General features: G+C 38.7%; 1 protein-coding gene across 1 annotated transcript; it reads right to left on the bottom strand.

The window, feature by feature from the left end:
* Positions 1–22,202: 22,202 nt before the first annotated feature.
* On the bottom strand, positions 22,203–23,046 carry LOC147613816 (pathogenesis-related protein 1-like). The gene is made up of 2 exons (XM_086781234.1): positions 22,768–23,046; positions 22,203–22,676 (listed from the first exon to the last, which is right to left on the bottom strand). The coding sequence occupies exons 1-2, from the start codon at positions 22,949–22,951 to the stop codon at positions 22,342–22,344; spliced, it is 519 nt and encodes a 172-aa protein (XP_086637360.1). The 5' UTR covers positions 22,952–23,046; the 3' UTR covers positions 22,203–22,341.
* Between the last annotated feature and the right edge of the window lie 3,277 nt (positions 23,047–26,323).

Genomic DNA, 26,323 nt, shown 5'->3' with positions numbered 1-26,323 from the left:
TAGACCCGCTCAGAAAACCCAAGATGTCTTGATCTCATGACGCAGTAGTATCGGGGACCCAAACCCAAAGCTTCAATAACCATGGCCAAGCGGACATTGTTACGAAAGTGCGGCTGACCCCAGGGTGTTACCCTAGTTATGTTTTGATAGGTCCGCCATTTGGTTTGCGCTACAGAAGTTCCCAAGTGAGGGAAAAGTGAGCGCTCATACTGCTCTATAAAATCCTTCTTCACGGATTCACTTGCGTCTTGAAGGTGAGGAATCATTATGGATAAAACTAGTTCTTGTTGCCAAGCCATGAAGGAGATTAAGAAAGAAAGGAGATTGATGGGAGTAAGATTACTGTGAGCGACAAGTAAAAGTTACGACTTATATAGAGGAAGGAGCTAGCGTAACCTAGAAGCCAACGGTAACTTGCCACTGAAGTTTTATCGTCTTTCCATGATTTGTGTTTGACACATTTTTCTATAGAAGGCATTAAGAATTTTGAGATGAGGAGATAAAGAAGCTTGTAGGCTAAGTCACCTACTTTCATTGAATTCAGATATAAGGGTCACAATATCTGGGGGATAACTTCTTATACTCCCCAAGAGATAAAGAACTTCTTTTGGGCCGTACTCGAATGAAAACCAAAACCTTGGTATCCAAAACACCGATTCTCACTTCTGAACTCATTGTTTTGAATCCTTAAAATAGGCGTGACTCCTGAGAAGTATTCTAGGAAAAGGGTCTTCCTTTTTTTAAACAGAAACTTTCTTTTATTTTAGAGAGGGAATAATTATAAGATCAGAAAGGGAGATTCTTACTCCTGTATACCTCGAAGGTTGGGGAGGAATCTTACAAGAGGGTTTGTATTATTTTTTTAGAGATTAAGCATGGATTGCTAGCATGAATCGGGTCCTTGAATTGTACAACTCATTTGAGGGAGATCATCAAAAGGAATTTTTGGTTCTTGACTAAGTGGACACAAGTTTGAGTTGGACATGATCAAAGGGGGGACATAGCAACAAGTAGTGCTGGTATGTTTTGGATTCAGGCGTGTCATGTGAGGAGAAAAGTAAGTGGATTTATCAGAAGAGAGTCAACTAGGGACAAATTTGGTATCCAGATGACTATGAAGCAAGATAGATTTAGACCTAAATTGACGTATTACACAGACTCAAAGTTTGTCCAACTGGGGAACAACTGGTCTACGGTGTTGTGAAGCTAGAGGGAAAAGTGAAATTACAGGTTTTCGGGAATCTAAGAAGAGGGATCATTTGGTTGAGGACAATTTTTGACTTGGGTTTAGGGAGGTTGATATAGAAGCAAAGGATGGTGAAGGTGTGAGCTATCATCATGGGGCTTTTTGTGAGGGTTAGAGTAGATGAAAGTCCATAGATCTAGAGAAGTAGTGGAGAACAAGGGATTGAATACATTTCTTCAGTTGATAGATTCTTTTTGGAGTAGGTGATCTGGGAGCCCCCATTTTTTCTAGCTCTCTATCTCTCTGTTATGTAGTATTTTGTGTTGTTATAGAGGCGATCACCCAAAGACCTCACATGTTTTGATTCCCCCACTGAGGATTGAAGAGCTTTTGTTGATCTGCAGGTTGGAACCCACTTGATGAGACCATGTCAGGTATTGGATATGAAGTGTTTAGAGGGAAAAGGACTGAGGATGTCAACTAACTTTTGCAGGTTAGAACCCACTTGATGAGACCATGTCAGGTATTGGATATGAAGTGTTTAGAGGGAAAAGGACTGAGGATGTCAACCGATTTCTCAATAGGAATGAGATGGTAGCTTTAAGTAGTAACATAGATGAGGATGCATACAAGCTGAAGATGGTGAGTGTGATATTGGAAGGACTAGCTAAGGAATGGTATGAGGATGTTGTTTATAGATGCTAAAAAGGGGATTGGGATAGGTTAAAAGAGGCATTGAGGAGGAAATATGGGAAGGTAGATAGTCCTAAAGATTGATGGAGGGAGCTAGGTAAGTTGGACAGGATGAAGAGATGCCAGCCTTTTCAGGAAGGTTTGCGGATGTTTGGAGAAGCATAATCAAACCCTTGGGGGAGAACCAGGTACCACTAGACTTCTTGAAAAAGGATAGGTTTATTGGTGTATTGCATGGTAGTATTAAAGAAAAGGTGAAGTTGAAGGATTGCAACACATTTGCTGAAGATGTAAGGATAGAAACTGAGCAATGGAGAAAGAAGATGAGAAAGCTGGAGCTAACAAGGAAGGAAAGAGAAGCTGGTATGTAAATCAAATAGGAGTAGGTACAACATGGTCCTATAGGCAAGTAGGTGGTGGTGGTGGGTCAAATAATTGATTTTGTGTGTCATCGGATATTATTTGATTTTGTGACAAAAAGACTTATTATTTCATTTTGGGTATCATCCATATTTATTGATGATGTATATATATTTATTGGGACATGTGAAAGCTCCCTTGTGCATATTTGAATTTATAAGAAATGTACACATTTATATGGTTTTAGGTTTACATCTATTTTTTATTAGATTAGCTTGTATGTTATTTTAAAGAAGTTGACATTTTTGTAAGAGGACACTATTTTGAGCCCCACAAATTATTTCAAGTAATATACTTAAATACACCAAGAGGAAGTGTTGGATCACTTTTGTGTGGGGGAAAATTGAACCCAATCTTGTGTCATGTGAAATTATTTATTCTATTCTTTGCTTGGTGTTTAATACTTTGCAATTAATTTATTCTATTCTTTGCTTGGTGTTTAATACTTTGCAATTAATTTATTGGGTTCATGTCAACCTCCCCCAAGCCTTTAAAGCTTATACGTAGAAGATTATAAAAGCTTAAAGATTTAAAGCTTTATAAAGCTTAAAACTTTATAAGCTTTACAAAGCTTTTCTTAAAGATTCTCAAAAAAGCTATCAAGCCCCATTTTTTTTCCAAATTCCTCACCCAAAACGCAACCATAGCTTTGGAAATTATTTTCTCCCTCGCTAGTAGTTTCCAAAAATTTTCAAACTGCTTTTTGCTTTCCAAAATCATTATTTTTTAATCCAAAATTGCTATTTTTGAGCCCAAACATTTCTTACAAATTACCTAAGAATCGAAAAAACTTCTCTAAAATGTTTTTAGAGCTTTAGTAATTGGGCACATTTTCGACCACTTATGCATACTTATTTTAATCAAGCTACCCAACAAATAAATTATTTATTGATTGTTTTTAAAACTAACACACGTGAGACTTTCTTTCTATATCAGAATATTTAGTACACATCGCAATGACTTTCCCATCTCCTCATAATCATCGTCAACCATCGAAACTCCTACAAATTATAATGGAATGTCTCTAACTCACTTATATTATATTGCAATTCACACTTATTTGAGGCATTGTTACACATCTTCAACAACAAACCTCAAGATGAATGGTCAAAGAGTTGGACGGAAGATCATGAAGCTGTTTTGTTATGATCCCCATTGGCAACACTCACATCTTTCCTCGTAATATTTAGTTTTGTCAACTCATGAAACAACATGGAATCATTTCAGGATACAAAATCAAAGATGATACCACCATCGCTAGTGAACACTTTCTTACCCATTTAAGTTACCATCAATCTCACTAACCCCTTAAAAAGATATTTGTCACAGTACATTACAAAATAACACTTACTTTCTCAAACATAAATCACCCATTCAATCTTTATTCTAAATTTATATTCACTTATTACTCCAGCATCATGAAACTAACAAATAATAAATAGATATTCCTTGTTAATCCTTTTTTCTAGGATTTTCCACAACCACAAGCAATGGCAATATCTATCGTAGATATTTAGTCAAGTATAAAGGCCACCCCATCAAAGAATCTTAATGTCTACTTGATCTTATCCTTGTTGCTTATCTAGCCTTGATTACATCTTATGTACATACTAGCCCACGATGATTATGATTTTGTGGCAAACCAAGAATACTTGCTCCTTGGGGTATGTTATGAGGAGTTAATTCATGGAATATTTATATTTCCACATTTTTCATTATTTATGAATTATCCTAGACCGTAGCTTACTTTATGCATGTGGGTGAATCCACACATGCAAGGGGGGAGAGAGAGAGAGAGAGAGAGAGAGAGAGAGAGAGAGAGAGAGAGAGAGAGAAGAGAGAGGAGAGATAGAGAGGTTGATGAGAGAGAGAGATATATATATAGAGAGAGAGAGAGAGGAGAGACATAATAAGAGGGGAATTAAAGAGAGAGACATAATAAGAGAGAGAGGAGAGACATAATAAGAGGGGAATTAAAGAGAGAGATAGACATAGAGATGAGAGTGGAGTGAGGGGTGGGCTCAGCTTGGGAAGACGGAGGATGAGGGGAGAAGAGAGAGAGCACATGGGTAATAGAGGGTCTAGAGAGAGAGGATAGGGGTTATAGAGGGTATAGAAAGAGAGTGGATGTCAAGAAAATCTTGCTCCAAAAAACTCTCTCTAAACCCACCCCCACTATTACTTGACTTCTACTTTCTTTGATGGCTCCAAAGTACGATTCTTCTCATCTACCTCTCCCACTGCTTCATGCTTTTGGCATATGCTCTAGCTTGTCACATTTCACCATCTTCTTCTTCTTCTTTCCAAAAGAAGAGGGGTTACTATACTACTTCCCCTTACCTTTGTTTTGTGCTAATAAAGAAAGTAGAATCACTACCAAAAGAAGAGGGGTTACTATACTACTTCCCCTTACCTTTCTTTTATGCTAGTAAAGAAAGTAGATTCACTACCATGAGCATGGTACTAAACTCTTCATGGGTCCGGGGTAAACATAATATCAGATGGATTGGCTAAAAAGCTAGGGATAACTAACATGTAGCCTGCCTATTCCAAAAACGCATGGCTGACCAGAGAAGGGTCTAACCTATCAAGATAATCAGGGAAGAACAAATAGAGGTGGCAGGATGTAGCTTCACTGCTAGGTTCATTGTTCTCAAGATGATCGAGATAGTAGGTGAATATCCCATGCTCCTAGGAAGGCCTTGGCTCAAAAATGGAAGAATAAAGCATAACTGGGAGATGACAAGATCATAATCAAAAGAGGGAAAAAGAAATTTTGCATCTCAATGGCAGGAAAGGACAGGCTAAACCCGAGAAACTGACCAAGGCATGCAAAAGGCCTGAACTAGCTCTAGAAGGGGTAGAAGATAATAAAGAAGAGAAGATCTTGACGAAGAATCCAAATCTGCTTTTACTGTTTGAAGTAGACAAAGAAAGGATTTCGCAAAGGTATGACCCAAAGGAATTGGTAGCTCATCTTGAAGTGATATTCAATGAGGAAATCACTTGTAGAGAGGAAGAGGATACTCACGATAATGTGGAAGAGCTACAGAGGTAGAAGAGGAAAAAGCCATGGTGGCTCTAAAACAAGAGGAAGCCAAGCTCAGGAAACAAAATATTAGATTTCAAGAAGACAAGCTCGAGGAGGTGAACATAGGGGATGATTAGGAACCCAAGACAGTCATGATTAGTGCCAAAATGAATCAGGATATCAGAGGGAGGCTCCTCGAATTTCTTAATTCCTACAAGGATGTGCTTTCTTGGAACTATTCTGACATGAAGGGGATTGATCCAAGTTTCTACTACCATAAAATTAACCTAAAAGAAGATGCAACCCCAATCAGGCAGAGGAGGTACAGGATGAGTGAAGGAATAGATTGACAAATTATTAAAGGTGGGGTTCATCTATCATGTGGATTGGGTGGAATGGCTATCACCGGTAGTCATCATTCCAAAAAATAATGGGAAGCTTAGGGTGTGTATCAACTACCATAAGCTGAATTCTTCCACTATATCCAACCCGTTTCCATTGCCTTTGATTGATTCCTTTGCAGGATGCAGTAGTGGGGCATGAAACATATTCTTTCTTGGATGGATTTAGTGGGTACAATCAAGTGCAAATGACCCAGGATGATAAAGAAAAGATTGCTTTTATGAAAGAATGGGGAGCATTTGCCTCCAATGTGATGACATTTGGGCTAAAAAATGATCCTAATACATTCTAGAGGATGGTTCAGGAAATATTCTATGAATATCTGACCACCTTCATGAGCGTCATGAGAGTGTTTATGGATGACTTTAGTGTATTTAGGAAGAAAAAAGAACACATTACACACCTCACAATGTGCTTGGAGAAGTGCAGGAGGATCACACATTACACAGACATTACACGCCTCACAATGTGCCATTAGGGGAAGGTTGAGGTCTATAGGGGCCCTTTAAGATGCCATGTGATTAAAAGGTTATTAAGGAAAAGAGCCAATCGTGTGATGCCATGTATACAAAAATGTTGGGTGATTAAAGGTGGTCAAAAGATTCTCTAGAAGATGCCTTTTGCACTTTTCATTTCCAAAAAGTGGGGGGGAAGTTTTTGAAATTTCGGACGTCCATAACTTCTACATATGAGCTCAAAATTTGTCGGAGATTACAGATCCAGAATCTACTCGTTGAGCTCTTTCCATAGATATGTCACATGATATAGTTTTGCTCGCTCGATTTCAAATTCAATTTTGGCGGGAAACTTTGAAATTCAAACTTCTAGGTGTTTGAAGAACAAGAAGGTATCTAAAGTCAAAGAAACTTAACATTTTAACAAAAAGTCATTAAAATCATAATATGGCAGCTTAAAGGGCTCCTATAGACCTCAACCTTCCCCTAATGTTGGAGAAGTGCAGGAGGACCACACATTACACACCTCACAATGTGCCTGGAAAAGTGCAAGAGGCCAGACTGAGCCTAAATTCAACCAAGTGTGCCTTTGGTGTAGCTAGTGGATATCTCTTGGGACATATAGTGTCTACAGAAAGGCTTGCGGTGGATCCAGCCAAGGTCATAGTCATTGTGAAGCGGCAGCTTCCCATAAAGTTTGCCAAAGAGCTTGCAAGATTCCTGGGGCTAATCAAGTGGCATAGTAGGTTCATGAGGTTCCTAGATAGATAATGTGGCAGTGCTCTTATATATCCTAACGATGAAGGATGCAGAATATGTTTGGTTTGGATCCTATCAAGAGGCATTCTAAAATCGCAAGAAGATACTATCAGCAGCGCCCATCCTCCAAGAGCCCAACTATGATCTCCAACTATGATCTAGTGTCCCATGTGTTTGTGGGCGCCTTGGATGTGCTCTGATGTAGGAAGCATAGGAGGGATGGTACAAACCAGTGTAGTATGCAAGCAGGAGGCTGTCCAGATTGGAAAAGAACTACTCCACCACAGAGAAGGAGTCATTGTTTTGGGAATGATCTACTCCATCAAGAAGTTTAGGTGCTACTTGCGAGGTAAGATGTTTGAGTTTCATGTAGATCATAAATCTCTTCTGTACTTGATAAAGCAACCAGACCTAGCATGAAAGTTGGCCAAATGGATGCTCTTGTTACAAGAATTTGAGTTCAACATAAGGCACACCCCCGAGAACAAGCATGCAAACAGTGGGAGACTTCGTGTCACGACTAGAAATAGGAGAAGAACTAGAATGGGTGGAAGACGATTTTCCAGATGCACAGTTTTTCCTCGTCCTTTCTGGAGTACATGTCTAGAGATTAGAGAAAGAAGCTGACTCTCTATAGCAAGTCATTCATGGTAGTGGTTGGGTAGCTCTACAAAATGGGCATTGACCAGATTCTCAGGAGATGTGTCCCCGACACCATTACACTTCCATTGGATGAGAAGAGGGGCCTTCAATCCCCTCTACATGGCTAAGGTGTTCAAGCTACGAGTGGAAGGTGAGGGCGAATTCAAGACAGAAGATGAAGAACACCTCATAAAGGAATTCGGCTCTCTCAAAGGTAGGGCAAAGGAATTCGGTCCTCTCAAAGATAGGGCAAAGGAATTCAAGATCACACGGACACTAGATGTGAGATCCCTTTGCCCCCTCGAGCGCACCGGTCTCCCGGTAGCTGACAGCGGAAGCAGCCCCCTTATGCGTGAGGCAGGGTTTCTCACTCGGGGCCTTGCCCTCGAATATCCGGGCACGAGACTAGGCTGGTGGTCACTCCGAAAACCGAAACTGGGAAAAATTCCCATGCCCGGAAAGCGGGGACGATTCCACCTTTTTGAATTTTTCTTTTTCTTAATGAGTTTTCTAACGAGATCTAAATCTAAGCTATCCTTCATTTGATAAAATCAGATAGAAGGAAACTAAATTATCTTTCTCGAAAGGTACTATCTCAATTTCTCTTTTTCTAAATTTCTTACGACGGATATTTGTTTACAGATTTCAAAAACATGGATTTCTTGAGGAATATTCATTTACCTCAAAAATTATCTTTTATGCATACTTCTATGCATTAAATCAATTATGCTAAAAGTAACACTTTTGATATAAAAATTTATCCTTTATGCATACTTCTATGCATGAAAATAAAAATTGATAAAAGTAACACTTTCGATATAAAAATTTATCCTTTATGCATACTTCTATGCATGAAAATAAAAATTGATAAAAGTAACACTTTTGATATAAAAAATTATCCTTTATGCATACTTCTATGCATGAAAATAAAAATTGATAAAAGTAACACATTTGATATAAAAATTTATCCTTTATGCATACTTCTATGCATGAAAATAAAATTTGATAAAAGTAACACTTTTGATATAAAAAATTATCCGACCGCCTCATCAGCCCTTATCCATCGTACCGGAAGCGCACCATTTTAACCATACCGAGGCTGGTCAAGACCTCGGCAGGTTTTGCCGTGTGAGCTGTCCCTCGAACACTCCCCGCCAGCTGTTGCAACCGAACTTCCCTTAGATAAACATATATGCCAGATACTCCCCGCCAGCTGCTGTTGCAATCGAACTTCCCTTAGATAAACATATATGCCAAATACTCCCTCCAGCATTCTGGCGTAAGACAGTCTTTTAAGAAGGTAGGGTTTCTATGCAAGTTTACAGTATTGATTTTCATTTGAATACCATGAGTATATCGTAAATCCGTATCTCAATACTTCTAGATCCAGTTTTCAATTCCAAACAGAATTCCTCGAATTTTGTTAACTTGATCCTAAGATCAAAATCACAAATCTTAACTTAGTTTCAGATTCGGTGGGTGATTTGAAGTACATTTTCCCTGAACTGGGCACTTCGTCATTGATTGAAACTGATGAAGGAATTTGGTCTTGGTCAATAGTCTGAATCAGAGTTTAGATCTAGAAAAGGTCTTCCTAAATTATCTTTCTCAAAATGTACTATCTCAATTTCTCTTTTTCTAAATTTCTTACGACGGATATTTGTTTACAAATTTCAAAAACATGGATTTCTTGAGGAATATTCATTTACCTCAAAAATTATCTTTTATGCATACTTCTATGCATTAAATCAATTATGCTAAAAGTAACACTTTTGATATAAAAATTTATCCTTTATGCATACTTCTATGCATGAAAATAAAAATTGATAAAAGTAACACTTTCGATATAAAAATTTATCCTTTATGCATACTTCTATGCATGAAAATAAAAATTGATAAAAGTAACACTTTCGATATAAAAATTTATCCTTTATGCATACTTTTATGCATGAAAATAAAAATTGATAAAAGTAACACTTTTGATATAAAAATTTATCCTTTATGCATACTTCTATGCATGAAAATAAAAATTGATAAAAGTAACACATTTGATATAGAAATTTATCCTTTATGCATACTTCTATGCATGAAAATAAAAATTGATAAAAGTAACACTTTTGATATAAAAATTTATCCTTTATGCATACTTCTATGCATGAAAATAAAAATTGATAAAAGTAACACTTTTGATATAAAAATTTATCCTTTATGCATACTTCTATGCAATAAAAAAATGATGCTTTAGAATATAGAAACCATAAGGATTACTCTTTTAGAAAGATGAATTTTATTTCACTAATTTCTAAAAAATTTTACCATAACCTCCTTTGTATGTCTGACCATTTTTCAAATTTCTAACTAATTAAAAGTGCACCAAAAGTATTGAAATTATCCTAAAGTAAACATTTGTTCATTTAATTGAAACAAACATTATAAAAACTTGACATTAATCAATTAACCATTCACCTAAGATAGAGAAAGGTTGTTTTTACTAGAGAAGAGAAGGGAATGACTTTTTGTAATGAGGCCTGACATTATAGAGAAGACATAAAGCATATAAACCATTTAAAACCATAAAAATCCATAAAATAAATGAAAGAAAAGAAGAATCACCAACTTACTAATGACTTTGATAGCTTTCCTTTGGCTTGATGGTTTGAGGGTTCAACTCTTGTTTGAACAAGAGTGGCCACCAATCTTTGGAAGAGGGAAATGTCAAAAAGTAGTGAAGTATTGATGAATTCACAGTTCTTGGCTTGGGTGGAGTAGAGTAACAGTGCATAAACACTATTAAGTTTCAACAAAGGGGAGGGCTTCTATTTATAGAAAAAAGTGAGCCTCTAACCAAGCCAACTGATTCTAGAATTTTCGCGATCAATTTGGTCAATTTTTGACCATTTTTGGGTCATTTTTGGTCACTTTTTGGATCTAGCTGAAACAGGAGAGATGAGAGATTAAAATATCTCATTATTTGGGAGTTTAAAACTCATTCAAGCATGTGAAATAGGCACCCTCTTCATGAGGGGAATTCCCCATGCAGAGGTGTCCAAAATGCATCATTACTTCTAAATATCTTCCTTTTTTAACTATTAGTCTTGTCCTTATTCAACTCTTCATCTTATGTGAGTATTTACTTCTAAATATCTCCCCTTTTTTAACTATTAGCCTTGTCCTTATTTAACTCTTCATCTTATGTGGGTATTTACTTCTAAATATCTCCCCCTTTTTTAACTATTAGCCTTGTCCTTATTCAACTCTTCATCTTATGTGAGCATTTACTCATTTTTGGGTAATTTCTTTTACAAATTGGATTTATCTCCTCCCCACACATGGATTGATCCTATTGGCCCACAGGAACCTTAATTGGACCATAATCTAAATTTTTTTGAAAATCTAGACCCTTAGGCTAAGGTCCTTTATACCCAATTCCAATTAATTCCAATTACACATTGGAAAGTTCTTTTTGAATTTCTGTTTCAAGGGAATTCATTTTAATAAGATGAGATATTTTTCTATCCAAAAATATTAAAAATCTGAATATTCTCTCTCTAGAATATTTTCTCTCTCTAGGCTAAAACAGTTAGAAACAAGATCTTTTATATTTCTAAAAAGGGATTTGATTACACGGGAAGATGTTGGACATCTTGAGAGGCTGGGGAGGAATCTTACACTAGATGAGGATCGACATAAGCGTATGCGGCTCGTGGTGGAGATGATCAATCTCAGCCCACAAGCCATATGGCATGTCAAGGAAGGCATATGGATTGGTGAAAGTAGCAAAAGCAAGAACAAAAGTGGCCTAGGAAGAGGTCCTATATAATAATATCAAGGATCAAGTTGGCTAAGTCAACTGCCCCCAAACACCAAGACAAAGATTGAAGTCAATATTAGGTAATTTGGGAAAAATCTCACATTTTGGCAATCAATTACTCCATATAGTTTTGGACATATCTTAAACATACTAACTCCAAATTTGTCGGAGATCATAGATTTAGATTCTACTCTTTAAGATCTTTCTGATGATATGTCACATGAGGGGGTTTTCACAAACTTTTGGACAAGTTCACCATGCTCCCATTTTTCAAATGGGAATGGGATTTTTCCCAAATTATCTAATATGGTGTTAAATTTGGCTCATACATAACAACTTCTTTTAAAGCACATTAAGGAGTTGGGCAAGAAGGAGGGAGCAGGCCACAAAAAGAGCATAGAGCATAAAAAAGAATCTACTATAAAGTCCTAGGAAGAGGGGAGTTCAGGGCAAACACAGTACAAAAAGAAGTGGGCGTTTAAGTTTGGATAAAAGAAGGGGAAGAATAGAACGACGGGAGCAAAGGAGAAGAGAAAAAAGGAACTCAAGTAGGACTTTGCCAGCATCAAGAAGTCCATCCTCTCATAGAAGCTTGAGGAAAAGCAATAGGAAGCCCCCTCAATGCAGTGCCTATAGACACAACATGAAAACACCACCACAGAACCTCTACACCTTGAGACAGGAACAAAAGGGGATTGTGGTCAAAGAGGCCATCCACCTCGAGCAACCCAAAGGGCAAATACGTTGCTTGCGGGCCAGCCATGTAGGCTTGAAACAATTTCAAAAATGTTGTTGCGGGCCATTGTAGTCTACATGGGGCAAGAGGGTCTTTTGTTAATTATGGACAAAAGAACCTTGTTGCTTTAGGAGCAATTATAGGTTGCAGGGTTGGTGATACATGCATATGTCCCAAGGGGTGTGAGTGGTTGGTTGGACACTTTGCTAATACTATGACATGTAAGGTTACTAGGGCAATACTATAGAGTTATTAATGATCAGAAAAGCCTCTATCCATAAGCCTTAAGCATAAAGCTTTAGGGCTTAAGCATAAAGCCTCTATGTATAAAGCCCTATGATTAAGTCTTTATGCATAAAGGCCTTATGCATAAGCCTTCATGCATAAGGCCTGTATGCATAAAGCTTTGAGGCTTAATCATAAAGCCTCTATGCATAAAGGCTTCATGCAATAAGCCCTTATGCATAAAGGCTTCATCCTATAAAGCCATAATTCATGTTGCATAGGGCTTCATGCATGAAGCCATAATGAATCTTGCATAAGTCTTCATGCAATAAGCCCTTATGCATGAAGCCATAATGAATCTTGCATAAGTCTTCATGCAATAAGCCCTTATGCATAAAGGCTTCATCCTATAAAGCCATAATTCATGTTGCATAGGGCTTCATACATTAAGCCCATAGAGGCTTCATTTAATAACCTGCTTAATGGGTTTGGCTGGGTTTTGAAACGTGGTTTTACATGCATAACGACCAAAATTTGAGCAGCTTTTATGTTTTGATCATTTAATTAGCCTTCTTACTGGTTTTGTTAATTATTGGTTTCATTAATTACTAGTGCAGACCCTGGTTTCGAATGCAGAGCTTACTAGTTTCATTAATTACTACTTTCATATGCAAACTCGCATATAAACAAATGTAGACCGGCGCATAAACGAATGCACGATTGGTTTTGTTAATTATGCTTTATAATAATTAGGTTACATTAATTAATGTGTTAATAGAAATGTTTTGCCCAAAGCTTAAAAAACCATTACTAATTAAACTAGGGGCTTACCTGGGCAAAAATATGGGTCCAATGGCAGACAACAACAGCTCGAGCGAGATTAACAATTGCAACAGCTCGATCGAGCTCCAGCAATGGTGATAGATGACAATAAGTGCTCGTGTGAGTAGATCCGAAAAAGCTAAGAAAAGGATGACAAATAATGAAAGGCAAGGAGAGTTTTGGAATTTTAGGGTGCACATATCTCGGGCGAGATATGTGGCACCAACATTTCATTTTTGCTTTCAATATATAAATTATCAATTTGATTTAAGTGTCTCACTCGAGATATGATAAATATATAAATTATCAATTTGATTTAAGTATCTCACCTGAGATATGACAAATATATAAATTATTAATTTGACTTACGTATCTCACCTCAGATATGATAAATATATAAATAATTCGATATACGTATCTCGCCCGAAATATGATAAATATATAATTAATTCGATTTACGTATCTCACCCGAGATATGATAAATATATAATTAATTTGATTTACGTATCTCATCGAGATATGATAAATATATAATTAATTTGATTTATGTATCTTGCCTGTGATATGATAAATATATAATTAATTCGATTTCGAAACTCGCCCATGATATGATAAATATATATTTATCTCGCCCAAGAAACTTTGTATGGATTTTCATATCTCTCCCAAGATATGAATGTACATGTTCACTTGGCATGCCACCACCATGACTGGGCAATCTAGTCAATAACTCCAGCTATCTTGACCGAGATATGTTTAGATCTTGACTAGATTGCCCGATCATGTTGCCGTCTATCTCGCCCAAGATATTACGTGGCTAGTTTTCCTCCCGAACCTACGTGGCCGACACATATCTTGACTGAGATATGTGGCTGTGGCAATTGATTGGTCATTTTGAACTCATTGGAGTTACCCTGGTCGAGAGGCTTAAAAATGTCCCACTTCTTGCCAAACTACTGCGAAGCAGCCAGCTTATCATGCTACTGTCCCCTTGCACCTACACTAAGCTCTTCGCAAACCATCGCCCTGCCTGGCGACACTTACTGCACTCTCTTGTCGCACAGTATCTTCTTCCCCTGTCGTAACCAGGGTCACCTTTAAACCCCTCAACAACATCTCCACAGATAGTGCTGATGTGCAGGGGTAGTTGGGAATCACCGGCTTGTTGATTTTCTCAACATGCCATAGCACACAATGCTAGTGCACCCTCATGCTGATGAACTTTTTAGGCGACTTTCTGCAGGCAGGCACAACCGTCAACCTGCACGGCATCGAGATGAACCTAATAGAAGATTTGGTGGCCGAATGGCTAAAGTTTCCCCCCTCGACGGCCTTACAGAAATTCCCTTCGAAAAGCACAACTACATGGTCTGGCATTTTGGAGACCAAGTCAATGGAGAGCACAAACTCCAAAACCACAAGAGCACCTCAACCATTCTCTGCTACTATAGAATGGTCTTGGAGACCTTGTGGGGCTGTAGAATAAAACATAGCACATCTCAACAGCACAGCCATGGGATGGATCCGGAAAGGTGGAGAAAAGCAAGGACATCAGTTGGCCCACCCTCTACTTCACCAAGCTGCAAAAGGAGGCCAAAAGAGTAACACACATACCAATATGGGACAACTGCTAATGGTGTTGTTTCCATATGGTGTTGTGGTAGTATAGAACCCACCCCAACAAGATGAAGTGCAAAAAGCTCTAGAACCATAGCCAGAGCCACAAATCCTGCACATCTTGATCAAGGTGGTCAGTTTAGAGAGGATGGCCAGACTTTGAAATGGGGCACACCTGATCAATGGCCATGGTGTCGCAGTTCAAGCGCAAGATGGTGTTGGCCTCCCAAGTGTCCAAAGAAAAGAAGCAACGGGTATTGGTGGAGTTGTCGACCTTCAACAACCCGAGTCACCCCTGCATAGTTGGTGGTGGTCTCCACCCCTATAGGTCCCTCCCCCCATCGCCTACCCTTCGACATACCCAACGACTAGTTGGTGGTGGTCTCCACCCTTATAGGTCCCTCCCCCCATCGCCTACCCTTCGACATACCTAACGACTAGTCGGTATGCCATGTACCTGACCTAGTGCTTTGAGGGGGAGGATCCATTCCGCACGTGCAAAACTAACGCCTACATTCTCTACCTACAAGACACCATTAATCACCTCTAGTAGGAGAATGACAACTTAAGAGAGCAGGTGGCGGATGCGCAGAGGGAAGTAATTGTTGCTAAGGAAGCCAAAAGATGAGCCACCACCTACCTCACTGGCTTCCTTGACTCGCTCAAAGACCAAGTCCTTAAGGACAAAATGCAAATCAGCTTTTTGGAAGCCCAGCTGAAAGCGCACACTAGCCCCTCCTACAGTACCATCCAAATTGACACTCAAGTCTTGTCCGAGCTCTCCAACACCCTATAAGATGACTTGAGTCATCTATGAGACAACCTCATGGACGAGCTCCGCCTAATCCTCACAGGCTAGTGCAAGCAATAAAACCAAGGGAGGATGCTGACTCGGATGACGAAGGGGATGCTCATATTCTAGAGCACTAAGCTGGACAACTGTGCCCAACAACAGTTGTCATCAGTAGTGTTGCGAGCCCTGAAAGCCCCAACCCAGTCCCCCTGTCCACCAAAGGGATCTGCGACACCCATGATGACCTCCTCCTAAGGATGGACTAGATGGAGCAAGAGCTCGCTCGATACAAAGAGAACAATGCCCTAGGTACTATCTAAGAACCCAGACGAGCCAATTGACATGTAGAACCTAAAACTAGCGATGGTGCCATTCTGTGGGGACACACAAAATCAATTATTTGACCCACCACCACCACCAACTTGCTTGCATAATCCAATCAAAGAATCTACAATCACATCAACTATCCAATCAATTAAAAACTTAATTGACTAAGAATACAAATAACCATACCGAAACTCATAACATCAAGACGATGTAACCAGTACTCCCACGCATGTACGGATTCACCTGCGTACACATAAAGTAAGCTACAATCACCTAGATTTAGAAAAGCATCCCAATCTAAACCTATATAGGATAATTCAAAAATAATGGAAAATGTGGGAATATGAATATATTCCTCATAACATTTTCACATAACGCAAAAATAAATATGATGTAGATATATGGAATCTAATAGCGTCAAGATACTCTCATATCTTGTACCACCATACTCTAGATACCTGTTTCAAGCTCTGCAATTTCATCAGAAAAGTCTACACTGGAAAAAACGTGGAATTCTCCTGAATGCACTGGCGGTTTGCTGCGTTTTTTGCATAGGCTGGAGCCCAATGATGTTAGCTAGCTATGGTTAGAAGCTTTTGAGCTATTTTTGTGTGTGCAAGAAGAGGGAATTCCTCCACTGGCTGGGGGTGCAGAAACTAGTTGAAAAAAAGAGAGAAAATTATAATTTTCTACTAATCCTAATTAGCAAAAAAATTAGCAAGATAATAGGCTCACAAATTAGCATGGCTCTGATACCATGTTGAAATTTGAGCATAATGATGAGCTATGGTGGATCAAACACTAGAATCAACATCATTAACAAAGTGATTAGCAAATAATTAAGATGTAAATAGTGGATAATTAGCAAATAGATTAATGTAGGCATGGATACTCAAAAACTAGCAAATTCTCATTAGGGCAATGCCTCAATTTATAGAGTTTACATCCAAGCATCTAATCCCACTGATTTCTCCAATTTGAGCATAATGATGAGCTATGGTGGATCAAACACTAGAATCAACATCATTAACAAAGTGATTAGCAAATAATTAAGACGTAATTAGTGGATAATTAGTAAATAGATTAATGTAGGTATGGATACTCAAAAACCAGCAAATTCTCATTAGGGCAATGCCTCAATTTATGGAGTTTACATCCAAGCATCTAATCCCACTGATTTCTCCATGATTCACTCCCAGAATATCTCCACCTCTTGCTTGATTCTCTCCACCTCTTCTCTTTTCCCTGAATATCTCCCAGAATAACTCCACACTTCCTAAATTCTCTCATGCTACCCTTTATTCTCTCCTAGTAGATTCTTCTCACCTTTTCACAAGTTCTTTCACATTTACACATTCTCTTTTACAGCCTCTAACCAAGGGCTTGTTCCCGCACACACCCTATTCACTTGTATATTTCAACAATATCCAGGTGGTTACACTAATTGTATAATCAATGCCATAGGTCTGTGCACATCCCTTGGCTACCAAGCGTGCCTTATACATTTGCTCACAGACCCATTTGAAATCTGCTTTATTTAATAGACCCATTTGAATTTTTCTTTACTTTATCGACCCACTTAAAATTTCCTTTTTCTCCTTAGGCCAAGGTACTAACTCCTATGTCTCATTTGTATCCAATGCAGCCATCTCTTCACCCATGGCATCTTCCTAATGTTTGTGTCTAAGTGACTCCTCAAAACATGTGGGCTCTATTTCCTATATTGCTTTAACCATATAAGCATAATGAGGTTTTTATACCCATCATATCTCAACCTCTCCACTAGATATAACATCCTCATTGACATGCATACATGTCAATCACTACCATGCATTCTCAACACTACTTTTTCTATTTGTACATTAGGTGCAACAATAGTCAAAATCCCAAACTTCTCGGGTTTCTCGGGTTTAGCCTGCCATTGAGATGCAATATTTCCTTCCATTGAGATGTAAAATTTCTTTTTCCCTCTTCTGATTGTGATCTTGTCATCTCCCAGTTATGCTTTATTCTTCCATTTTTGAGCCAAGGCCTTCCTAGGAGCATGGGATATTCACCTACTATCTCGATCATCTTGAGAACAATGAACCCAGCAATGAAGCTACATCCTGCCACCTCTATCTGTTCTCCCCTGATTATCTTGATAGGTTAGACCCTTCTCTGGTCAGCCATGCATTTGTGGAATAGGCAGGCTACATGTTAGTGATCCCTAGCTTTTTAGCCAATCTATCTGATATTATGTTTACCCCTGACCCATGAAGAGTTTAGTGCCATGCTCATGGTAGTGATTCTACTTTCTTTACTAGCACAGAAGAAAGGTAAGGGGAAGTAGTATAGTAACCCCTCTTCTTTTGGTAGTGATTCTACTTTCTTTACTAGCACAAAATAAAGGTAAGGGGAAGTAGTATAGTAACCCCTCTTCTTTTGGAAAGAAGAAGAAGAAGATGGTGAAATGTGACAAGCTAGAGCATATGCCAAAAGCATGAAGCAGTGGGAGGTAGATAAGAAGAATCGTACTTTGGAGCCATCAAAGAAAGTAGAAGTCAAGTAATAGTGGGGGTGAGTTTAGAGAGAGTTTTTTGGAGCAAGATTTTTTGGACATCCACTCTCTTTCTATACCCTCTATAACCCCTATCCTCTCTCTCTATACCCTCTATTACCCATGTTCTCCCCTCATCCTCCATCTTCCCAAGCTGAGCCCACCCCTCACTCCACTCTCATCTCTATGTCTATCTCTCTCTTCAATTCCCCTCTTATTATGTCTCTCGTCCCTGTCTCTCTCTCTATATATATATCTCTCTCTCTCATCAACCTCTCTGTCTCTCCTCTCCTCTCTCTCTCTCTTTCTCTCTCTCTCTCTCTCTCTCTCTCTCTCTCTCTCTCTCTCTCTCCTCAACCTCTCTGTCTCTCCTCTCTCTCTCTCTCTCTCTTTCTCTCTCTCATCAACCTCTCTGTCTCTCCTCTCTCTCTCTCTCTCTCTCTCTCTCTCTCTCTCCCCTTGCATGTTAGGATTCACCCACATATGCATAAAGTAAGCTACGGTCTAGGAGAATTCATAAATAATGAAAAATGTGGAAATATAAATATTCCATGAATTAACTCCTCATAACATACCCCAAGGAGCAACTATTCTTGGTTGCCACAAAATCATAATCATCATGGGCTAGTATGTACATAAGATGTAATCAAGGCTAGATAAGCAACAAGGATACGATCAAGTAGCCATTAAGATTCTTTGATGGGGTGGCCTTTATACTTGACTGAATATCTACGATAGATATTGCCATTTTTTGTGGTTGTGGAAAATCCTAGAAAAAAGGATTAACAAGGAATATCTGTTTATTATTTATTAGTTTCAGGCTGGAGTAATAAGTGAATATGAATTTAGAATAAATATTGAATGGGTGATTTATGTTTGAGAAAGTAAGTGTTATTTTATAATGTACTATGACAAATATCTTTTTAGGGGGTTAGTGAGATTGATGGTAACTTAAATGAGTAAGAAAGTGTTCACTAGCGATGGTGGTATCATCTTCGATTTTGTATCCTCAAATGATTCCATGTTGTTTCATGAGTTGACAAAACTAAATATTACGAGGAAAGATGTGAGTGTTGCCAAATGGGGATCATAACAAAACAGCTTCATTATCTTTCGTCCAACTCTTTGACCATTCATCTTTAGGTTTGTTGTTGAAGATGTGTAACAATGCCTCGAATAAGTGTGAATTGCAATATAATATAAGTGAGTCAGAGACATTCCATTATAATTTGTAGGAGTTTCAATGGTTGACGATGATTATGAGGAGATGTGAAAGTCATTGCGATGTGTACTAAATATTCTAATATAGAAAGAAAGTCTCACGTGTGTTAGTTTTAAAAACAATCAATAAATAATTTATTTGTTGGGTAGCTTGATTAAAATAAGTATGCATAAGTGGTCGAAAATGTGCCCAATTTATTACTAAAGCTCTAAAAACATTTTAGAGAAGTTTTTTGGACTCTCAGGTAATTTGTAAGAAATGTTTGGGCTCAAAAATAGCAATTTTGGATAAAAAATAATGATTTTGGAAAGCAAAAAGCAGTTTGAAATTTTTTGGAAACTACTAGCGAGGGAGAAAATAATTTCCAAAGCTATCGTTGCATTTTCCAAAGCTATTTGAAAAAAAAAGGGGGCTTGATAGCTTTCTTGAGAATCTTTAAGAAAAGCTTTGTAAAGCTTATAAAGTTTTAAGCTTTATAAAGCTTTAAATCTTTAAGCTTTTATAATCTTATAAGTATAAGCTTTAAAGGCTTGGGGGAGGTTGACATGAACCCAATGAATTAATTGCAAAGTATTAAACACCAAGAAAAGAATAGAATAAATAATTTCACATGACACAAGATTGGGTTCAATTTTCCCCCACACAAAAGTGATCCCACACTTCTTCTTGGTGTATTTAAGTATATTACTTGACATAACTTGTGGGGCTCAAAATAGTGTCCTCTTACAAAAATGTCAACTTCTTTAAAATAACATACAAGCTAATCTAATAAAAAATAGATGTAAACCTAAAACCATATAAATGTGTACATTTCTTGTAAATTCAAATATGCACAAGGGAGCTTTCACATGTCCCAATAAATATATATACATCATCAATAAATTTGTTCTCAACGCTACTTTGGATCTATGCCACCAAGTGTAACAACAACCAAGATTCTAAACTCCTCATCAAGGCTTTGTTCTCAGCCACTATTCCCATCACAACAAATGAATGGCAAATTGAAACATCAAGCATTATCAAAGGTAGATCTGCTTTCTCTTTTTCCTTACATGATACATGTCAATTTGTTTAATTTTTAGCATCTACAATACTGCTCAATGATGTGTCAAAATTCATAGCATTTCACCTCAACTTTAAATACCAAGGTCTAACCATAGAACCACTATTAGAGAACTCTCTAGGTCCACTAAGCAAATGTAGTTTGTTGCTCTCCATTTGCCTGCACCACATTGTTATTTACATCAACCTCCTCTATGGGATCCTTCACTGGCGTATACTAGTTACTCATCCATTGGTGTTTTTACCCTTTTTTTCTTTCATTGTAGATCTTTCTAATCGATCATGGGAAGCTATTACATATAATCTTTGGATCCTCACCAACCCTCCTATCTTTGCATCATGTTTACTCCCCTCATTTGCAATACTCAACATGTGAGAAGGAGGCTTCTAATTCCCATCTTGGGTAACTTGTTCAGGATGTAGTTTTAAGACAAACACATATACCATTAGCATACTCTCTTCTAAGATTAAATTATTACAAGACCTAAAGAGTGGTAGAGAATAAGGTGTACAAAATAAGTAACACTCGACACTAATGTTTCATGAATGACATCTTTAAAGGCTGACTCCAGGTTTAAGATTTCTCATTGGGGTGTTTACCCCCTGAAACACCACGTAAGATCTCTTTTTGGGGTGATTGAAAACGCCACCTCTTTTTGGGGTATAATAGGGCTCATAGGAGCTTTTTGGGGTATAATAGGGCTCATAGGAGCTTTTTTGACATCATGGCATTTCTTTAAAGCTATTGAGAGGCTCCCGATTTATTTTCCACGATGTTAGCTCAGGCATGTTAGCTCAAGCAAGGCACGAAACAGAAAATTTGAGAAGAGGGGTCGATCTGCATTCTCAATGCTCCATCTATATATGAATAGCTTTCAAAATTACAGTAGTATGATTTCATGCTAGATAAAAATGATTATATGCTAACAAATATTATAATTTTACGAATCGTATGAATGGCACTGTCTACATAGGGATTTAAAAAGTACGTTGGCGCTTCTTAGAATTTCCTGGAATGCAACGGTATTTCCTAGATTGACAAGGATCCCATAGAGGAATTGAAACATTTGTAGAGGCGGTTGCTATATCAAAGCTGGATTTTTTAGATTGAGAAAGAAGAACCATACCGAGAATACAAAACTGTATAGAGTGAGTGAAGTGATGCAAATGAGGTGACCTAGCTTCCTAAAAAAGGGGGGGTTATGACATTTAGGCAAGCCCTGTATCTACCCTTGCATTATTCTCTTCCCCCCCTTAGTGCAAGGCTCATGAGAGTGTTTTATTGGAAAACAGTTGTATACATGTCACATACATGGAGTAGATACTTATAGCATCCAAATGCCACATAATAAAGCAGACTAGTGTTCCATTGGTTTAAAAAAACACTTGTATACATGTCACATGGAGGAGTAGATAAGTAAAAAAACACTAGGTACTTATGGCATCCAAATGCCACATAATAAAGCAGACTAGTGTTCCATTGGTAAAAAAAACACTTGTATACATGTCACATGGAGGAGTAGATACTAATCACATAAGTAAGAGAGCATGTACTTATTATTAAAACGACGGAGACGTGGATGGAATCTCTGCGAGCAATCACTGCGCGCAGTCGGGGTGGGCGAGCAGGTAGGCCTCCAAATCCTTGAAGCCGACGGGAACCACCTCCTTGAGAGCCAGAGGGACGTGGGGCTGATGCTTCTCGGAGAGAGCCTCGTATTCAAAGGACCAGTGCACCACGCAGGTGCCGGGCTGGGCCCCTTCCTTGACGTGCATGGTGAACTTGTAGTGCTTGACGAGGACGCCCAGGAAGCCGCCTTCCACCACCACCGCCGTTAGCTTGAGGGACTCGTGATCCACCTCCTCCAGCTTCTCCTTGATGTACAGCACCACGTGCTCCGGGTGCTTCTCCTTGGAGATCTTCTCGGCGTAGCCTAATAATAAATAAATAAATTATGACCCAAATTTCACATCAAATTGGGTTGGGGAGCTGCCTAATGCACAAGAGTTTATAAATATGCTTACTCTTCTGGAAGTGGATGGTTCTCACGGAGCCCGCCTTGAAGCCGCTCCCCTCGTACTCCACGCCCGCGATCACGTGCGGCACAGCCTTGGGCAGGCAGTTGTGGGCGTCCTCAAAGGCTGCCCGCCACATCCTCTTGGCCGACACTTTGCACTCCACCTTGTCGCTGCACACCTCGATGGCCATTTTGCTAATTACTGGCTTGCTTTGCTTTGATGCTTGCTTGTTGGTGAATATTGCTTGCTTCCACCACCACAAGAGAAGAGAAGAAGTTACAGATGGAAATGCGAGGGAGCATTGGGCTATATTATACTTTTATATATAGCAATATATTATTGGTGGAAGAGTTCGATTGATACCAATTTTCCTTTCGACTGTCGACCAGATTCTACGACCGGACAATATTTAAGTATTTTCTTTTCCTTAAGTCAGCATTCAACAAAATGTTACAGAAGAAGAAGAAGAAGAAGCAGCAGCAGCAGCTTAGTAGTCATTCACGGCTCCAACTTTGAAAAGCAAAAAGCCATTGTCCGCCGATTCTCTAAACCGGGACCCACTCTCCGCGCCCCACGAGTCACACTAGTTTTCAAAGAAAGCATGTGCCAACCCAATACTTTTTGCCATTGATGGAGTTTTCAAACAAAAACAAAAACAACAAAATAAATTTTTTTTTTTTAAAAAGCCAACTAGTTTTCAAAAAAGAAAGAAAGAAAGAAGAAGGATGTGCCAACCCAATACTTTTTGCCATAGACTAATAATACACCTAAGAAAGAAGAAGTCCATGTGCTAACCCAATACTTTTTGCCATAGACTAATAATGCACCCTGCTCTTTTTTTCCTTCTCACATCATGCAAGTGTGTCCTTAAGGCTTTTCCAAAGAAAGACTTGTTGACACTATATCTTCTCTCCATTCGCACAAGCAGTCACGGGTTTTTCTTGCCAGCTAGCTCGTTTTTCCCTCCACATTCCTCCTCATGCATCTATCGACTCCCTCTTCTCATATACCTCCTTGGAAAACCCTCACCTCATCTCCCTCAACCCTCATTTGCCTCTTCTCATATCCCTCCTTGGTGGAAAACCCCTCATCTCCCTCAACCCTCATCTACCTCTTCTAATATCCCTCCTTGTTGGAAAACCCCTCATCTCCCTTATAAACTTCATCTCCCTTCTCTAATCAAAAGGTTATGCTATTTCCCTCTCTCTTCTCTCCGTAAGCATGCAATATATGAAGGTATGTGCTCTTTAACGTAATATTTCTCCTTCTCTTTACTAATAAGTAGGCCATATGTAGGTTTATGTTTTATCACACTTAATATTAAAAATAAATTATTTTTACTAGATATTTTCACATAAGGTGAGAAACCCTCTCTCTCATTTTTTTGCAGAATAAGCTTGATGTTTATGGTTCATACGTTTGTAGGTCTTCTTCTTTTTTTGGTCCAACACCTTGTCCTTCGTATATATTTAGCTAACCTCTACACCCTAAACCCTTTCTATTAATTGTACATCCTTGATTGCATGCTCAGGTGCTATAGGAGTTTTTCTTTTTCATGCTACTAGTATGCATAAAGGGCTCTATATGCAAAGAAAGGAATCTATGCGCATAAAGAGGCATCTATGCATAGAGATATTATGTATAAAACACCTATTTGCATGCATATTAGAGAACTACTTTCTCAGTAATCACATGTACCCGAGCTGAACTATCAATGTAACCTATCAATCCAACTTTAGGGCATGAACTGCTTTCTCAGTAATCACACATACTCGAGCTCCACTATCAATGTAAAATTTGCTTATCTTTCTACCATGGATTGAGACATCTACCACACAGAAAATACATCTGACACCTTACTCAACTGAACCACACTTGCTTCATGCACTCTAACCTTCACCCTTCTGATGCTAGCAGTTGTCCATAGGTAATGTCAGCCTTCTTGTGCTTTACATCTGCCACAACAGACTATATGGTATTTGGCCTTCTCCTAGCTGAAAATATCCCATCCCAATCTTCCTTCTCCTGGCCCTAGCCTTTCTAGTTTTCTACCTTCCCCTCAATCTGTGGGAGATTTCCCTTTCTTTGATTTCTTCTTGGCTCTTTCTTCCCTATTTACCACTTCAAATTGTGACCTTTGCATCCTTGTCATTTTATTGGTGGCCATCACATGAACCCCATCTGTCTCCTCCAACATAGCCTCCAAATTGCTCACATTTCCCAAGGGAGCATGAGCTTGATCCTATATTGGCACCTGATTCCCATTTCCCCAATTTTATGGTCCAAAGGTCTATCCCCTTCCTATCTTTGAATCACTGGGTATATCCCACCTGGCTTCATTCTAGGTTGAAGACACTAAGGTGCTATGTGTCCTCTCTCTCCATGATTGAAACATTGTACTTGTTCCAATCTATTTCTTGGCTATGTCTATCCTTGTGGCCTTCCCACTTGATTCTGAATCCCTTGAATAACAAGGTTAAGATTGCCAATCTATTTAGTAAGTCTCTAGATCTCCTGATGTAATCCATGTTGAGCCCTATTTGATTCCATTAACCTTGGAGATTCCACTAGAACTTCCCTTTCCAAATGCAGGTCAAGAGGTGGAGGATCCACTATAGGACCATGTTGTACCTACTCCAATTGATTTACATACCACCTTCTCTTTCCTTCCTTCTTAGCTCCAGCTTTCTCATCTTCTTTCTCCATTGCTTAGTTTCTATCCTTACATCTTCAGCAAATGTGTTGCAATCCTTCAACTTCACCTTTTCTTTAATACTACCATGCAATACACCAATAAACCTATCCTTTTTCAAGAAGTCTAGTGGTACTCGTCGGTTCTCCCCCAAGGCTTTGATTATCCTTCTCCAAATATCCGCAAACCTTCCCGAAAAGGCTGGCATCTCTTCATCCTCTCCAACTTACCTAGCTCCCTCCATCAATCTTTAGGACTATCTACCTTCCCATATTTCCTCCTCAATGCCTCTTTTAACCTATCCCAATCCCCTTTTTCAGCATCTATAAACAACATCCTCATACCATTCCTTAGCTAGTCCTTCCAATATCACACTCACCATCTTCAGCTTGTATGCATCCTCATCTATGTTACTACTTAAAGCTACCAGCTCAATCCTATTGAGAAATTGGTTGACATCCTCAATCCTTTTCCCTCTAAACACTTCATATCCAATACCTGACATGGTCTCATCAAGTGGGTTCTAACCTGCAGAAATTGGTTGACATCCTCAGTCCTTTTCCCTCTAAACACTTCATATCCAATACCTGACATGGTCTCATCAAGTGGGTTCCAACCTGCAGATCAACAAAAGCTCTTCAACCCTCAGTGGGGGAATCAAAACATGTGAGGTCTGTGGGTGATCGCCTCTATAACAACACCAAATACTACATAACAGAGAGATAGAGAGCTAGAAAAAATGGGGGCTCCCAGATCACCTACTCCAAAAAGCATCTATCAATTCAGATGATACCTCCTAAGTTTATGTGAATCAAAAAAAGCTCCAACCAACTACTTTTACCTCTTTGAAGAAATGTATTCAGTCCCTTG

Source organism: Cibotium barometz, chromosome 43 (genome assembly GCF_041138505.1).
Source record: "Cibotium barometz isolate CiBa-2024 chromosome 43, ASM4113850v1, whole genome shotgun sequence".
NCBI lineage: Eukaryota > Viridiplantae > Streptophyta > Polypodiopsida > Cyatheales > Cibotiaceae > Cibotium > Cibotium barometz.
This window is presented reverse-complemented; position numbering and strand designations above follow the sequence as displayed.